The following is a 19,184-nucleotide window of genomic DNA, read 5'->3' as shown; positions in this document are numbered from 1 at the left end:
TATCTAGATCCTTTAGTAGCAACTTGTAGTTCTCATTATATAGATCTTTTACCTCCTTACCTAGATTAAATCTAAAGCATTAAATCCAAAACTATGGATTATAGTTAATGTGCACTCATAGGCCATAAGTTGTTCTTTTTTTTATTTCAACACAGAGAATTATCCTGAATTGTTTGTTCCTATTATTAAGAGGTACTATAACCCTAGTTTATGCAAATATTTGTTTATTTTAGTTTTAGCCTTAAGGGAGTGGTAAGTTTTTTGAATATCCCAGCCTTGGCTCAGCAGCCTCTTCTATGAGGAGACACTAGTGATCTGACCTATTTCTCCCTGTTAGCTCCTGCCTCAGCTCTTTTGGATTAAGAGCCTCAGACTCCAACCAGTAGTTCTCCCTCTTTACGTCTGCCCCTGAAGCTCTCCAACTGTGTACCCTCTGTCTTGGCTGCCAACCCCTTGATCCATTGCAGTGCCAGGTCTCAAGAGTCCCCATTGTTGGTGTGTGACCCTGAGTCAGCAACTCTAGGGAGTTCTGCACAGCGACCACCCCACTAATTCACTTAAAGATTTTCCTGTCCCTTTTTGCCAGGCCATTGCTCCTAGTGTGTACTGTGATCATCCATTTTCCTTCATGGGTTATTGACTTTGTTTTGCTGCAGTCTAGTTGTGAGTAGATGGAGAAGGCAAACCCAGTATCTTCACTCTACTGTCACCTCGCCAGTCTCCTTCAGAATTCTTGATGGCACCATAAGGCTGAGGATCGTGAATGCATATGCCAGGGTCACTGGACGCTTTGGAGCAAAGGCAGAATAGTAACTATTTTAGATAAAGAACTTCTATGGAAATGACCAAGATAGATTAAAGCTGGGGCATAGTAGACAGGAAGAGAGACCAGAGAAGGCATTTCTTTTTTTCACTGATTATAATAGAAAACTTAAAATTTAATTTAACCTATTTGTAAACTGAATATATTTTGCAGATATTCATAACTGCATATTTTAAATGCTAAGATTAGACTTCAGGCTAAAATTCATTTTTCCCTATCTTCTTTTGCAACAAAAACCTATGGTACTTAGTGAATGGATGCCCTAAGCCTTCACCCACTGAAGCAGGTGACAGCAGAGTAACTGGGTTGCTACATGGAAGGAGAGATGAGTTGTGCAAGTTAGTGAGTCTACTTACCTTAAAGCTATGACTCTTGGAACTCATGGTCAAACTTGCTATAAAATAGACATGAAAAATGATCAACATGCTACTTGGCCATGGCTCTATGGCCTTCTGAAAATTGATGTATGATGGATATAGGAAAAAATAATAGGCAGTTAATGTAATGCATTATTCTATATCCTTATTTAACCATCTGCTCTTTCATTTAGGAGAAAATAGAGTGTCTTTGCTCTAAAAAGATTTGGCATTTTAAGCCTATCTAAGAAATAAGAAGTCACCTTGAAAAATAACTTTGGGTAACTAGACATTTGCTTAGGACAGTGGCACTGATGAAGCTGTGTTAAGACAAATACAGTAAGTCCTCATTTGATGTCAATAGGTTCTTGAAAACTGCCACTTTAAACCAAGCAACTTATAACAAAATGAATTTTACTATAGACTATTGATATAAACAAGAGTTAAGTTCCTATAGCATATTTCTGGTCAGAAAATCATCACCAAATGTCAAAAAAAAAAAGACCCTCAGATGTTTATATTAAGCTATCATTTATATTCATTATTCATTTTCCAGTCTACTTATTCCAGTTTGGTATCATGGTGCCCAGAGCCTATCTCAGAGGCATCCAAAATCTAAAACAGCGAGAAATTATATTGCTCATTATCCAGCAATTCCACTCCCAGGTATCTGCCTGAAAAATGCAGAACACTAATTTGAAGGGATATATGTACTCCATGTTCATTGCAATACTAATTACAGTGGCTGTTATGGAAACAACCTGAGTTGTTGGGTGGAAGAAAAAGTGATGAGTGGAAGAAAAATATGTTGTATATATATACACAATGGAATACTACTTAGCTACTTAGCTATTTAAAAAAAGATGAACTCTTGTCATTTATGACAACATGGATGGAACTGGAGGGGATTATAAGTGAAATGAGCCAGAAGGAGAAGGACAAATGCCAGGTGGTTTCACTCATGTATAGAAGTAGAGAAACAAAACAGACTCAGACAACACCAACCCAAAAACAAACCCTAAAAATCTGACTATAGAAGAAAGGGCCAAAGGGATACAATGGACTATGGTGGAGGACTATGGGTGCCTTAGTGATGGGTGTGGTGTGGTAAAATAAACCTAAGAGGTGGGATCTGTATTTCTGAATCATATACACTTGTTGTAAATCATTGTTACCTTAAAAAAAATTTTAAAAAAAGAAATGTGAAATGATTTGAAATTAAATAGTGCTTTTTTTTCTGTGAATGTTTATTACCATTTCTTTTTTAATCAATTTTTTGAATATTTTATATAATTCTTACATCATTTTTCATTTTTGCACAATGTATGCATTTTCATTTTGGTTATATTCCCCATACAATTGCACCGCCTCTTATTTTGACCCTAATCCTTCCTCTCCCCGTCCCTTCCCCCCCCCCATAGTGTCTCTGGTTTATAGTTGCTTGTTGATTTTGATTTTTACTTTGTATTAATTAGTCTTTTTCCTGGTCCCTTATTTAGGCTTTCTAAATTCCTGCTATGAGTGAGACCATCCAGTATTTTTCTTTTTCTTTCTGACTTATTTCGCTGAGCATGATCCCTTCTAGCTCCATCCATGTTGCTGCAAACTGCACATGTTTATCTTTTTTGATTGCTGAGTAATATTCCATTGTGTATATGTACCACATCTTCTTGATCCAGTCATCTATTTTTGGGCATTTGGGATGTTTCCACAGTTTAGCTATTGTAAATAGTGCTGCTATAAACATAGGGGTGCAGGTGCCCTTTGGAATTAATGTTTCTATGTCATTTGGATAAATACCTAGGAGTGAAATTGCTGGATCATCTGATAATAGTGCTTTCTTTCATTGGATGATTAAACATAAGGGAACCATGCTCTGCTTTTTGTGTGTATTATCTCATTTAATCACCATGACTATATCATAAGATAGTTAATATCTACATTTCCTGTGGTCCAAAGATACCGTAGACTTAGATATGATTGATTCCAAAGTCTACAGTTTGAAATCACTACAAATTACTAAGGATATGGTTCCTGAGCTAGTGACAAAAGAGGATATAGAATTAGTCTATTTGCTCTCAATTTTCCCAAGCCACCCCAATGGAAAATTTCAATATAATGGATAATTAACCTTAAAAAGTCATTACCCATTAATTAGAACAAATATATTTAAATCGGTTGTATAACTAATTATTTAAGTTTTTGGAAATTCTAATAGATTTCAATGCTTTAAACAACACTGGTATCTTTACTATTCCTTCATATATTTAAAAGTACTCAGATGGAAACATGATTTGGAAATATCTAGAATTAATGTTAGTGAGCAGTTTTCATTGAAATATAAGCTTTCAGTTTAAGTCAAGAAATTGAGTTTTTAGGGGGCCTCCCTGGTGGCGCAAGGGATTAAGCACCACATTATGAAGCAATCCACAGCCTCTGCAGCACAAGTTCAATCCCTGGCCCACCAGGGAGCAACCCACATGGTGAAGCAGACCTCTCCTGTCTCCCCCACTGCTCCCCTCAGCAGTGTACGTCAGTCAGTCTGCCTTTTCTGTTCCCCTCTCTGGTGAATCCTCTCACCCCCCACATCTCTGGCCTGTTCCCCAGCTCTGGATATATAAATAAATAAATCTTTAAAAATAAAAAAAGAAATTGAGTATTTAGTATATGAGGTGTTCCAGCCTATACAAAGATGAGTAGACCCTCTCTCTGAGGAATTTTTCAGTCCTTTAAAAGGTCATGTTTAACAGATATGAATATTCTTGAAAGAGATTACTAGGATTCCTTAAGTATGATTTTTGTTCTACATGGGGTAAGGCTTATAGGAAGAGGGAGAAATGGTTGAGTGCAGATTGAGGTGTATATGTATAAAACTATAATACAAAAACAGTGAGAGTTACCATGAAAGAGCAAGAAAAAATAAGTGACTTGAAAGGGCATGCAAAGGGAACTATCATTACACTAGAACAGAAGCGGAATCAGCAAAGGTCCCAAAAGATAGATGATGTTTGAGATGAGTCTTAATGAATGGGTAGAAGTACAGTAAGTATGTGAGGCTGAGCATTCATACACAACAGATATGGTTGAGAGCCAACGCTGTAGTTTTTCTTGTACATAGTATATATAGATTAAGAAAAAGCAGGTTAAAAACTGGGGCCTTGCTGTGAAAGGTCTTAAAACTAGGTTAAGCTCTTTGAGGGCAATACAATAAATATAAGACAATTACTGAACTAAAAATAAAGTCATCTATATACAAATTTCAGCCATGGGATTTAAGAATTGAGTGAACTTGGGCAAACCAATTAATCTTTTTGAGCTTTGTCTTCCTCTTCTGTAATATGGAGATAATAATAATTATGTAAAAGGTTGGGGATAACAGAGAAGCCATTTGTGGTTGTCATTGTTATTATGGTATAAGATTTTAGACCAGTGAAGATGGATATGTGGGATAACCATGCTGTAGAAAAGAATATTGTTAGGAAATTGAAGAAAAGTATCTGTCTTCATAGCTCCGTTAATGGGGTTGCAGCAATCTAAGTAATATCTGAGCAGTTCCTGGGAACTGTGAGCATGGACCCACAGGAAAAGACAGATACCACACTGGACATGAACTCAGCAGTGCTGCTTAACAATCTGCTCAAGTGACACCAGAAATGAATATAGGATAGAATGGGAAGATATTGGGGAGCAAAAATGGGAAGAAGAGCACTGGATCTTCCTTCGCTTCACACTGGAAAAACTTCAGGACCAGGAGAGTAGAGACACCTCAAATGCCGTGTGCTTAGTCTATCTTGGTACATTTGTCTCGGTGAGTGAGAGATTATACAGTCAGTAGATCCTCCCAGGGCCTGTTGTAAACACTCATTCTTCCCCTAGTCCTGTGTGGGTCTGCACCACCAAGGCACTGGGGAAGGAGAGTTACCCAAAGGAAAGAAGACAAGACCATCCTCAGGAAACTCTTTCGAGTGGACCCATTGGTATAATTAAGGATAGATTTGGACCTTTAGCAAAAACTTAATTCAGTATATACAATGTTGATTCTCAACAATGAATACCTAAAACTTATAGAATCTTATAATGTTACTTCAAAAAAGGGAAACTTTCATTTCAAAATCTCACAAGAATCCCTTTTCAATACCATCCCTGCCCTAAGGGAGGTAAGAAAATGTCTTCAGTAAAAGAGCAAATCTCACATTTCTTAAAACGGATTAGTTACTGCCTTTAAGTCTGCTTAGGTTTGGAGGTAGAAGGAAATCAAGAACTAGGATTCAGAACCTATTTGTAAACTTCACATTGACTTCCTGGTAATCAGAAATTGATTTTATTTAATTCCACAATCACTTAGTGAAAGCAAATATCTTCCACGAGGAAGAACTGGAGAATATTTGGAAGTGAATAAAATACCCCCCGCCTTTACAGTTTAGTGAGTGTATGTCAAGGTGCATTTCATTATTGCATGTTGGGCTATGGTTGTGTTCTTTATACTATGTTATACTAATGACACCCTTCTCTCTCTTTATTTCATATGCGATTTGTTTTTTCACTTCTCCATAAATGACATATTTATGAGACCAAAGTGATATGTGAGGCTTATTGAAAACTCATACTAAAATGAGTTTCTAATAAAATAAATAAATTCTCTAATAATGGTCCCTAAAGTTAAAGGTATTCATGCATTCCTTCAGAAACACCCTGTGAATTTTGTGGGATCAAATCCAAGAGAAACAACCACTTTTGTATGGCATTTTTCCATACAACCTTTGCAAGGCTGATGTCCCTTTACTTGGGAGCTTAAATGAAGTGAAAATAGGACAGCCTTCTGAATCTTTTTAAGGTAAAAAGGTGGCTTGGGCATAATCATGAAACCAAGATTTGGTGAAATTATGAAAAGAAAAGTAGGCTTCATGGTCCTTTTTAAAAAATTTCCTTTTATCCTTTATTCACCTGTTATTCGTTCCTTACCCCTTCCATGACTTATTAAGGCAGGCTTCTGTGTGTAACTGCTTTCTGTGCTACTACCTTTAAATACTGTCTGTGTTACAGTATTGTTTGTTTTTTCTTCCCTTTAGGAGATGACCTGGCTCCCACCACTTTCTGCTATTCAAGCACCTAGCAAAGTGGAAACAAGCAAATTTTCATTTCCAAATAAGGTGAGACCTTGTATAACTCAGGAGGAATATGCTTTATTCTTTCAGAGATTTTTAGTGGCCAGTGGGCTTATGCTTGGTTATCTTTACTTCTGTAAATATTCCAGCCAGAGGCATATGGATCTGATTTTCAACAATTTGCAAACATGTATTTATTCATGAGTAGGAGACATTCAAGCCTGCAATCTTACCTACATTTCCATACTTTCTGTAAAATGTGATGCATGTTAGAATTGTCTTTTTTATCTAACATTTGTGAAGTTGAAATGCACCTTACAGTCATTTTATGCACTTATAATGTGATATATTTATGAAAAGCTGTTATTAAATTAATGATGTATTTTAAAATCAGCATCTTAGAATTGAAGACATGTAGTATTTAATTCCTCTTCAATGTCCTTTATAAAGCTTAAATTATATTGTAGATCTTAAAAAAAGGCTACTGTGTTTTTCTAAAAACAAGCACACAAAAAATCAGCAATAAAATATGCTTAAATTATTAAGGTTTTATTTTGTATTTGAACCTAGAATACATAACCACACACTTATTATGAAGATGAAAGTATGTAAACAGGAGGGGCAAATATGAAAATTCCTGGTACTATCATCCAGATTTTCTTAATTATGGTATATTGCTCATTATACCATACTTTTGGACTTAATATGCTAATATTTAACTTAGGACTAGTTATCTTTTTTGTGTATGCTTGTTCAGTTTCAAAGGGGGCTTTAGTAGCCTCTTATAATGAATTCATTAGCTTTCAAACTTTTTCTGTAACCTGAGACAGTTTCTATAGTATGCTGTATTCCATTTCTTAACAGCATGGTATAATGCATCCATAAAATGGTGGATTTTCTTTTAAGAGTAGATCATTTGCTATACTTTCATTTCTTCTTCACTTATTGGCTTTTTCAAAGTTTCTGGCTATTCATAATCCAATTTTGTTCATTACTTTTATCTTTGAAAATCTTCCACTTAGCTACATTATTTAATATTGTTAAATTTTGTACAGTGAAATCTTATTTTCAAATCCCTTATTTTCTCATATTTAATATTAAATTATATCTTTTTATTACATGTGCTACATTTGTTGCTAAAAATTGATAGTATTATCAAATCTGTTCTCTTGACTTTTGTTTTCATTAATTTTTAGCTTTTCTCTGTATTATTTCTTCCTTTGCTTTTCTTTATATTTTGTGGCTGTTTTTCAGTTTTTAGTCTAGAGAAGTAATTTATTTTCAGTATTTCTTATTTTCAAATAGATGCATCATTCTTATTTCCTACATACAGCTTTATATTCTTGTTTCTAATAGCCATATTAAAGGCATCTCAGTGAAAACTAAACTAGAACCCATATAAAATCCCAAACATCCCAGCTATTCCAGTATAGGGGAGTGCATAGAAGGGTAAAATGATTCTGAGTTGCCAAAAGATTTAACATGACACATTAGACTTTTACATTTTGCCCAATCTCAGAGTCTCTATCTTTGAGGGAAACTGTTTAACTTTGATTAGAAATGCAGATATGTTTGGGCTTTTTCCTGACATGTAATATTACGATTTTTACTAGCTATTTTTGTTTCCTATTCCTTTTGTCTCTTTCCATCCTTATGTTGGGTTAATTAATATTTATTTGTTCCTTTTTTCCCCTTTAGTGTTTTCAAACATACATGTTTCATCTTTAATCCTACCACTTCTCTCCTCACTCCTCAGGTGATCTCATCTAATTTTTATCTCTAGCACCATTTCCCTCCCCTAAACTTCATACTTATATTTCTATTTACCTATTCAGTGTGTTCACTTGAACATTCAGTATAAAAAAACATTCAGTATAAAAAACATCTCAAGCATTCAGTATAAAAAATTGAACTTTTTTTTTTTGCAGGATAAATCTGACTTCCTTTATTTTTTTTAATTTTATTTTTATATTCCCCATACAATTGCAACCCCCTTATTTTGACCCCAATCCCTCCTTCCCCACCCCTCACCCCCATAGTGTGTCTCTGGTTCATAGTTGTTTGTTGACTTTGATTTTTTCTTTCTTATAGTTATTCTTTTTCCTGGTCCCTTATTTAGGTTTTCTAGATTCCTGCTATGAGTGAGACCATCCGGTATTTTTCTTTTTCTTTCTGGCTTATTTCGCTGAGCATGATCCCTTCCAGCGCCATCCATGTTGCTGCAAATGGCATGTGTTTATCTTTTTTGATTGCTGAGTAATATTCCATGGTGTATATGTACCACATCTTCTTGATCCAGCCATCTATTTTTGGGCATTTGGGTTGTTTCCAAAACTTAGCTATTGTAAATAGTGCATGGGCAGAAGAGCTAAAAAGAAACTTCTCCGAAGAGGAAATGCAAATGGCCAACAGGCATATGAAAAAATGTTCAACATCACTTGCAATCAGGGAAATGCAAATCAAAACTACAATGAGATACCATCTCACACCAGTGAGAATGGCACATATTAAAAAAACTAGCAACAACAAATGTTGGCGAGGTTGTGGAGAAAAAGGAACTCTCCTGCACTGCTGGTGGGAGTGCAAACTGGTCAAACCTGTATGGAAAGCTGTGTGGAGATTCCTCAACCTACTAAAGATAGAGCTCCCATATGATCCAGCAATTCCACTCCTAGGTATTTACCCAAAGAACACAGAAACATCAATTCCAAAGAGCACCTGCACCCCTATGTTTATAAAAACTGAACTTTTAATCCCTCACCAACCTTCCATGCTATTACTTCTCCATGGCTCCTCCATTTTTGCAGTTGACTCAGGCCCAAATGTTAGAACCATATGTTTTCCATTTCTAGGACATCTGTAACAAAGTACACAAGAATAGATACCTTAAAAGAAACTTACTTTGTCACTATTCTGGGGTCTACAAGTCTGAAATCAGGGTTTCAGCAGGTCTGTTACCTCTCAAGGCTCTAGGAAAGAATCTTTCCCTGCTTCTTCCTAACTTCTTCCATCACATTCCTTGACATACAACTACATTACTCCAGTTTCTGCCTCCACTTTCACATGCTCATGGTCCCTTTGTCTCCCTGACCATATCTTCCTTCTCTTAAAAGGACAGAAGTCATTAAATTTAAGGTCCACCCTAATCTAGTATGACCTCATTTTACTTGATTTTTCCTACAAAGCCCTTATATCCATATGAGGTCAAATTCACAGATCATGAATGGATGTGGATTTTGAGGGGACAGTATTTAACCTAGTACCCATTTTTAATTCTTTTCATTCTCTCATATATCCAACCTGTCATTAAATCATCTCTCCATTACTTTGAAAATACATCCTGTATCCAAATGCTTTCTCCCCACTATCACAGATACCACCTTGGTCAAATTATAATATACATAAAATTGAATAGTATTCCACCATACAAAAGAATGAAGTAGTAATACATGTTGCAACATGGTTGAACTCAAGACATTACTCTAAGTGAAATAAGCTAAATACAAAAGACTACACATTGTATGATATTCTATTTAAATAAGATATCCAGAATAGATAAATTCTACCTATGCCAGGGACTGAGGAAAGGAAGGAATGGGGAGATACAGTAAGGAGCTTCATCTTGAAATGATGGAAGTATTTTGCTAATAGGTAGAAGTGGTAGTTGTGCAACATTGTGAATGTACTAAATGCTACTATGCCACTCACTTAAAAATTTGTAACCATATGTTATGTAATTTTAGCTCAATAAAGAAAAAAGTCAATAATAGAAAAGAGAAGTGATTATGAATTCTATTATCAGAACTGCTTGACATACCCATTCATGTAAGTGTTTCTCATTATAGATTATAGTACCTGGTATAGATTATGATCTGTGATTAGGTTATAATGACCAGTAATATATATCATGGTCAACTTAAATTTTGAAAGTCAAAATGAGTAAATTAATTCATTATTTTTTGTTCTTTTAGGACTCTCAGCTTGTTTCCTCAGGACACAATAATCCAAGTAAGAAACAATTACCTCTACAGCTCCTTATGGTTGCAAGGGAAGGGTTGGGGAGGGAGAACCAGGAAAAGAGAGAGATGTATGCAATAGACAGTAGATTTCAAAGAATTTCACTTGAAAACAAAATCAAGTGGGATCCAAGGTGGCTAGTTAGTTAGTCAAGTACTGCTGAAATGGATAAGATTCTTGGTGACCTTGTCTATCATTATTGAAGGAAAGGAGAACAAAAATATAAAATGGTGAATTTCAAGTGATCCCAGGAGGAAAGAACATCATGCTTTATCAGATTTGGCCCCTATTAATTGTAATGGGGGATGGAAAATGTTAATGGTGACTAAGATACCTAAATTGAAAGAAAATGAATAGACAAAGAAAACCAATCAGAGGGCCTCAAGATAAGTGGCTTTAGAATCCATGAAGAAACCATGACCTTATCCAGAGAGAGATAGACTAATTAGAAAGGAGTTTCCTTATTGAATCTGGTGTCTAATAAAATAAATGGGCTGTGTTATCTGTACTTTTCAGAATGTTCCCCCAAAAGCCAAGCATATCTTCGTTTCATGAAGTGGTGTTTTAATTCTTGTGTTTTGCACTACGATTGATATTAATGTTTTCTTGAGAATTAAAAATGTATACAGGACTCTATTCATGTCATGTAAGTTCACCATAAAAAAAAAATTGGGCTTCATTTTTCTCATGGCTCAGTCAACTGAGTACACCTCAGGCCAGTTATAAAGCTATGTTTGAATATAAAATCACTGTGTTTGGAACTTAGATTCACCTGCAGAACCATGTGAAGGCAGAATTGTTGGGCAGAAAAGACATCCAGACAGATGTGTTAGGAAATCCCAGACTTGTAATGCACAGCCAGAGAAAGGTCAGGACAGTGGGTAATTGCATAATGATGCATAGGAAATAGTAGTTGTCCCTCTTTGGGAATTTGCTGAGTGTGAAGGCACCAATGAGGAGATGAAATGCCAAGGAACTTGAAATCTAAAGAAAATAATAAATTTAATAGTTAAGAAAATATGAAAAAGTATCAAAAGAAATGCATGTTTAAGTCCATTAGGTGTGCATTACTCATACTGAAGACAAGCATACTGAAGAGTTGCTATAACTTTCCTCACTGTTTCTTATTTTTTTGGATTTAAACTGCTTAGGATAAAGCGAAGCCATAGTAGATGAATAAGTATACCTTCCCTCAGCTGGAAGTCTTTAACACAGAGAAGAACAAAGAATAATTGTTGAGTCTCTATGTGTCAGCACCTTGATGTATGTTATTTCACTTAATTCTATTTTTTTAAAGATTTATTTATATAAGAATCAGGGTACAGGCCAGATGCACGGGAGGATGAGAGGATTCACCAGAAACAGAGCGTGGAACAGAACAGACAGACTGACTGAAATACACTGCTGAGGGAGCAGCCGGCCAGACAGGAGAGGTCTGCCATGCCATGAGGGATTCTTGCCCACTAGCCGGGATCGAACCCGCACTGCAGAGGCTAAGGACAGCTTCACAGCACTGTGTTCAACGGCCTGTGCCACCAGGGGAGGCCCTCACTTAATTCTAACAACATCTGTATGAGGTAGACTGTATCACCCCCATTTGGTAAATGATGAACTTGAGATTCTGAGGTTAATAACTAGCCCAAAGTCACATGACTTAAAAAAAATGACATCTGGGATTTGAATTCAAGGATCTCTACCCCAAAGACAATAGATTTTCTATCCCACCACCTTGAACCCAATGACATTGAATGACAATTCAATGACAATTCACCATGACATTGAATTCTTGTCCCAAAACTATAGGCTATCATTTTGATAGGCATCTGAAATAATTTTACAGCATTCCATAATATTTACATGCTTACACTATAATTTAGCAGTAAAAGCAGACCCACCATCTATAGAATATGAGAGATACCCGTATGTGGTATTTCATTGTCTAAGGAAATTTGTTACTGGCTTTCACGTGTGTGTTTTTCAGAATCTTCCCCAAAACTCCAAACATATCTATAAAAAGGAAATCTTCCTATTTTAAAATCTGAGGATTCTGTACAGATTGTAATACATTTGAAACTTCAGGAGAGCTGATCCCACCATCATTTCCCACAGAAGCAGAAGAGATTCAGAGACAATAATAGATGTTCAAAATAGACATATATGGGTGGTGGAAGAAGAGTCAACTTTTCTCATGAAGGCAATAAATAAAAATGCTGCACACCTAGAGTAAAATACTTCTCTTTTTTGTTGGAGAGTGAGAGGAGGGCCAAGGCTCTCAGTTTGCCTCTTCTGAACCCTAAATGAAGACTTCTAGTCAATATACCCATGTCCATTTATAAACAGCTCGAAATTAGCCCTTCCCTACAAGGGAGACATATGTTAGGGAAATATATGAAGATATTAATGCAGGGGGCCTCCCTGTGGTGCATGGGTTAAAGTCTCAGTGCTGTCAAGCTATTGCCAGCCACTGCGAACCACTGTGGCCTGAGTTCTATCCCCAGCTAGGGACTGACCCAATGGTGAGGCAAACCTCTCCAGTCTTGCCCGCTGCTCCCCTCAGCAGCGTATTTCAGTAGATCTACCTGTTCTGCTCCCCACTCTGTTTCTGGTGAATCCTCTCACCTCCCCCACACACACCTCTGGCCTATACCCCATTATCTGTATGCATAAATAATAAATCTTTAAAAAAAGATATTAATACAGGAAATACACACCAATTGCCATTGTTAACCAGCCTGATATCATTCAAAAAATGTGACTATATAGCCACAAGCATCAAAAAGAAGGACTTATCCAGAGGAAATATATACTTAAGTATAGTTATAGTCCTCAAAATTATTTTAAATTATTTGTATCAAATAAAAAGAGAACTGATTGGTGTGAAATACAAATATACGAAGGCTTGGGATTTTTTTTAAAAGTCAACAAAATTTAAAATTTAATAGAAAGTCTGGAATCTGGAATATAAGATTGGAAACTTTTCTAACTATGAAACAAAAGACAGATGGAAACTACAAAGGTTAAGATACATGGAAGATCACTCAGGGTGGAAAGGTCAAAAGCCAGCTAATTGGAATACCAGAAAAAGAAAGCAAAGGAAGTGAAGAATAATAAATAATAGAAATAGAATTCTTGTTCTTCAGCAAGGTGGTCATATAGATGCTGAACCCACCTCTTACCACAGACACACTGTAATCTACAATTACATATGGAACAATTTCCTCTGATAAAAACCATATTTTAAATAGGGTAAGTGAGTCTAAGATAGAATCTCACCATTAGCACTTTGGAAAATGTGAAAAAATATACGATTTGAAGAACAAATCAGAATCTCTAGAAACAGAAAAAATAATAAAATTTCCTTGGTCAAGCTTAACACAAGATCAGACATAGCTGAAGAATTAGGAAATTTAAGTTAAGAAATTATCCAGGAAGTAGCCTAGGTTAGACAGAAATGGAAAGTGTAAAATGGAAGTTCAGAAACACATTCCAGCCTGTGTCTATGCAGGTCTCTTTTAACAATCCTTTCAAAAGCAGCAGCAGGAGCTCTTTGCCCACCTGTGTCTATGTAGGTGCCTTTTTTCCTTTCCCTTTTTCCTAATAACCTGTCCTTTTGTAATGAAAAAGAAAACGAAACATGGGGTATGAAGTAAGAGGGTCTAATGTATATTTAGAATATTTGGAATTCTAGAAACAGATAAGGGGACAGAGAAAAATATTAAAGGAGTTAATGGCTGAAATTTTTCTAGGATTGAAAGACACTAGCCCACACTGAATTTCATTTTGCATTATTAAATTAGGAAAAAAACTTAAGTATGACCATCAGTTAATTTGGAAACCAATTAAAGATTCCTTGGTAGAGTTAGACATAGTAAACCATACAGCCCAAAACTGCTAGCTTGTACACAAGGAAGTATGTCATTAATGTTTGTAATTTCATCATCCATAAGGAAAAGAACACTTAAGTGTCCATCAGGAATAGCATGAACAAGAAAATCATGATCGGTTTTAATGGGCGGGCGCCACACAGCAGTGAAGATAAACAGACCAAAGCTATAGCATTGTGATAGGTCAATTTAAATGATATTGAGTAACAGAAGTAAGACTCATCTGATTCCACTTACATAAAATTTAAAATCAGGTAAAACTAATGAATATTTTATTTATTAATAAATATCTGGTAGTAAAAACTATCAAGAAAAGAAGAGATGATTAACCCAAATCCTATTCTTAAGTAGCTGGCTTGGAGGGCAGGAAGAGGATGCATACCTATCAGGCTTCTGGATTCTTGTTAACTGTTAATATCTCATTTTCTGGCCTGAAGTTGTTTTCACAGTTTTGGGGGTTTTTTTAGATGTATTTATTTATGCATGTAAGAGCTGGGGTACAGGCCAGAGATGTAGGGGATGAGAAGATTCACCAGAGACAGAGTGGGAAACAGAACAGGCAGATTGACTGAAATACACTGCTGAGGGGAGCAGTGGGCGAGTCAGGAGAGGTCTGCTGCGCCATGTGGGTTGCTTCTTGGCTGGTCGGGAATCAAATTTGTGCTGCAGTGGCTGCGGATTGCTTTATAGGTTGCGTCTTAACCCTTGTGCCACCAGGAAGGCCCATGTTTTCACAGTTAACTCATTTTAATGATTAAAACTTTTGATATACACTGTCATTTACATATATACTTTTCCATGCATTTAGCTTTTTTTTTTCTGGGAAATCATAGCTACTGCTTGCAACAGAGAAACCTGTGGCTTGCATTCCCCTAAGGCATGATGAAATAGGAGCATGAAAATCCATCTGACATAGATGCCAGGAACACTTGCCTTTATTAAGGTTCAGTGACATTTTCCTCTGCACATGTTCAGTTCCACTACTTTGTTCTTTAGTGACTGGCATTTATAGTGTTATAGCATTATAAATCCTGGTATTGGTTTATAATTGACTTATAGACAATTCCAAAAATTAAATTATTAAATTAATATTAATGAGGATGACTCATTTATAATTATTCAACTGAACCTAAATATGTTTTTTTCTTGGCTATGTAAAAGGAAAGGTATAGCTCTGCAGAGTTTATGTATGCTAGACAGAGGGAAAGAATAAGTAAATGAGTTTCTTTATGTTACATAGTATAAAAGAAAAGATACTGCCAGAAGTTGATTAATCAATAAATAGAAGATTAAATTTATTTTTGTTATAAATGCCCACTGGAGCCGCTAAAAGTAATAATAGAACTCATAAAACAAAACAAGGATCAGACAAAACCAAACCAAGAACAAACTCTATAAATGTGTGTAACTGAGACTACAAGAGGTATACAGTATACTATGCAATGTGTGTAACTGTGACTACAAGAGGTATACAGTATACTATGATGATAACTATGGTGCCTTGGTGGTGGGTGTGATGTGGGGACATGCATCTGATGAGGGGTGATCCTATCCCTCTGAATCACACACAATGTTGTAAACCAATGTTACCTCCATAAGTTTGTTTTTAAATAAAATAACTACAGCTATCATAAAAAATTGTAAGGACAAGAGAGATGGTACTGAAGTCATTGTTTGGAGTTTTTGGGTTCAGAGATTGGGGTCCTTGGGTTCACTCTGCGAAAAGTTTCACCAGAGCTCCCCTTTCAGCAGCACTGGTGAGTTTCTCAGGTGAGTTTCTCCACCAGATAAGAGACTTAGTTATCCAAAAGAATAGATTTATTAAGAAAAGGGAAAAAAGAATAAAGGAAACTTGCATAGACACAAGCAGGCAGAAAGAGTTGCCCTTTTGTGGTGGGCTGCCTTAGTTTTTATCATCTTCTGGTAGGGTGGGGTTCATCTCTGTGGAGTGTTTTGTCTTTGTTGATTTTGAATATCTGTGTAGAATTTGAAAGGGACCAGAGATTCTATAATGGCCTTCAGTCTCCATATCCTTACCTCCATGAGAATTCCAGCCACTCTCTACAGCAGGGTCTGTGCTTGTGACACTCTACAGCAGTCTGACACCAGCCTGGGTGCCTTGTAATGTACACATTGGTGCCAAAGGATTTTAGTTCCTATAGCTGGATTAATGGCTATGTTAATCCCTTCTACCCCACCTCCTTGTATGAGTCAGACTCTCCTCTTGTGATGTCTCCTTTTCAACTTTTCTATTCTTTTCCTCCATCAGTACTACATTAAATGTCTTATCTCTCATCTTTCTTATCAGAAATCTAGGTAAGTCTAGATGGGTACATCTAGAAATAAGTGTATTAGAGTAATGGTTGAAGGGGCAAGAGAATTAAAAACAAAAGTATAGCAAGCTCGTTACCTTTCTCTGTTGTTCACATTTTTTTTTACTGTGAACTTGTTTTTTGTTTCTTCATAAAGCTAAGCTTTCTTCTGTAGCAGAATCCAACTTCAGGCCTACTTTGATTCCCCTTTGAAAACTCTGCTACAGTTCATATCTTAGCACTGTTGATAGAGTATCACACTCCAGCAGTGCAGCTCTTTAACTGCATAAAGGCATAAGTAAGGAATTATTTTTCTTTATATTCATCATACAGAGTAGCCAACATTTAATTCCTCAGTACTTTCATTGGATTAAAAATGAGGCTGTCAAAGTATTTTAAGTTTCCAGTTGGAGCCATCAAGCTGTTTAATACTTCAAAATATATACCCATCTCAGTGGTGAGTGTACCTTACGTCTCTCCTCCCACTGAAGCCTGGGGTTCTGTATTAATGGCTGGTCGGCAGAGGACATATACTAAACACCTAGTATGTTAAGTGCTATGAAAGGCACAGGTAGGCAAGTATGGAGGGTCAACTTAAAAATACATTTGATACACGTATCTACATACACAGGCATTTACGTAGATGTGTGTCCTTTTTTTGGCTTGTTTTTTTTTCCCCTCCTCCTCACTGTAATTGTAGATAATAATAGATGACAAGTAATCACGCCACACCAGCTTCTTAATGATCATTGTAGGTTCCCTCCCAAAGAGACCAGTGAGGTTTCCATTGTGAAAATAGGTGAAATCACTAGGATGACACCTAACAGTCCTCTTCGGTGGCTCCAGGGAAAGATCTCCTGAGCACCCAAACTAAAAAATCTCTTACTGAGAATCTTCTAGATTATATCCATAATTTTCCTGAGGGTTGTCATGCAGAAACTATGGTTCATAATGACTTATGCACTTTTAAACATTTCAAGTTAACTTCAGAAATTGCATCACCTAAAGTTTCAAAATATTTAAGAGAATTCTGTGTCTTGTTCTTTCTGGAGGACAAAAATAGCTTAAATTCCTGTCTCCATCCTGAGCTTACTTTTCCCCTGAAATATTAATTCATTATCAGTCCTGCAGTTGCAGAGAGCACTCACTCTAGACTGTTCACAAATGCCCTGTTTGGCCCTATTGTATCCTTTCTATTTGCCAGAACCTATTGTTTTGCTTGTTGCCACAACATAAGTGCTGCTAAGAGCAGAGATAATCAGCCACAGCTTTGTCCCTCCGCTGATCCAGCCCAGGACTCCCACAGCCCCCAGAGCCCATGTGCTCTAAGGCTTGTGTCCTCACAACCTGCGAGTTATTTGGCAGCATTGTTGGTCAAGGTAAAACATATTTATTCCAGCATCCAAACAATGGCTTCGTTTCTATTCTTGATTTCCTGTTTTTTGACAGAAGTGTTTGGAAATGTTTACTACTGCCTGCTACTGTTGAACTTTCTGCTTTACATTCTTGATTATGATTGTGTGTTGTTTGATTACTAGCATCTATAGACTGGAGAAGGTAACCAATTTCTCCAAATTAAAGGGAAAAAATCAATTAATAATTAAAACCTCTATTAGTTTTGTCTGATATAATGCAGGTGTTATAACACTGGGATTCTGGCAGGAATTGTGGCTATTCTGTAGAAAAGTGATTTTGGAAAGTGCTAAATTAGGTTATTTTTCCACTCTAAAGCTAGGTGACATGGTGTTGCATATCACCTAAATAAATGCACCACAGACCAGGCCTGGAAGTTAAAGTGTAATGTAAAAGTATGAGCTTTCAAGCAAGTTTATTAATTTGTTGACTCTACTTTTACTTCAGTGTGGTTTCATATTTATTGCAGCTCTAATCAGTGTTTGTCTTTGAGACAGTTAAATGGATTTTATCTGTGGCTTTTTAGCAAAGTGGCTCCCGCATGGTGGCTCTGGCACTGTGTAGACACACATTATATCTGTGAACTATATATAATTTCATCTTTGTCTTACAACTATTTATTTTCCAATAAGAAAAAAAAATTTCTAATGTTTACTTTTGATTCAGCTTGCAAGATTAATTTGATTTATAGAAGGTGTTCATCATGGAATTTAGGGGGTTATTTCTGAGATGAGGTGATAACAAGGTAATGCCAACAACTGACAAAAGGGGCTTATACTGTGACAGAGACCCGAGGCTCTAAATAGTAGACCTGGGGATTCTTTGAGATCTTAGGCCAGACTTGAAGCAGCAAAGCAAAGCAAGTTGCCCCTATCAGACCCATCTCATGCAACCCACAAGCTTCCAAGTGATTTTTTTCAACTAGTAGCACTGCACATCGCAATCACAGCCAACTCACCCTCCCAACTATGCCCCTTCTTCCATCCCGTAGTGCCTGGGAAATAAAAAGAAGCACCTTGCAGAATGAGGATTTGTGGTTCAAAACATGAGTGGTGGAGGACCTAAGAATTACATTATATTATGAGAAGAATTTACTCTTTAAAACTATAAAAGGTGAATTGGCTCAGAGCTCCCTTGATTAAACCCCATTAAATCTTTGATGACCATGGACTGAAGAAACATTTCTTTAGTCACTCAGATGGTCAGGATGGTTTTCTGGTTAACATCTTATTCTGCATTGACTCAGGGTCCCCAAAACCTGCCTCCAGAATTTG

General features: G+C 36.4%; 1 protein-coding gene across 1 annotated transcript in view; it reads left to right on the top strand.

Annotated features, from left to right (window-relative positions):
- AFF3 (ALF transcription elongation factor 3) overlaps nucleotides 1-19,184 on the top strand; it is a 479,720-nt gene that overhangs the window by 306,857 nt on the left and 153,679 nt on the right. Inside the window, exons 7-8 of the mRNA XM_054701906.1 lie at nucleotides 6,249-6,329; nucleotides 10,256-10,292. Of these exons, the coding sequence (XP_054557881.1) occupies nucleotides 6,249-6,329; nucleotides 10,256-10,292 (118 nt within the window). The remainder of the gene's footprint in view (nucleotides 1-6,248; nucleotides 6,330-10,255; nucleotides 10,293-19,184) is intronic.

This window comes from Talpa occidentalis, unplaced genomic scaffold (assembly GCF_014898055.3).
Source record: "Talpa occidentalis isolate TD23 unplaced genomic scaffold, MPIMG_talOcc4v2.1 talOcc4.5, whole genome shotgun sequence".
Lineage (NCBI taxonomy): Eukaryota > Metazoa > Chordata > Mammalia > Eulipotyphla > Talpidae > Talpa > Talpa occidentalis.
Note: the sequence above shows the minus strand (reverse complement) of the source record. Positions and strands in the feature narration are given on the sequence as shown.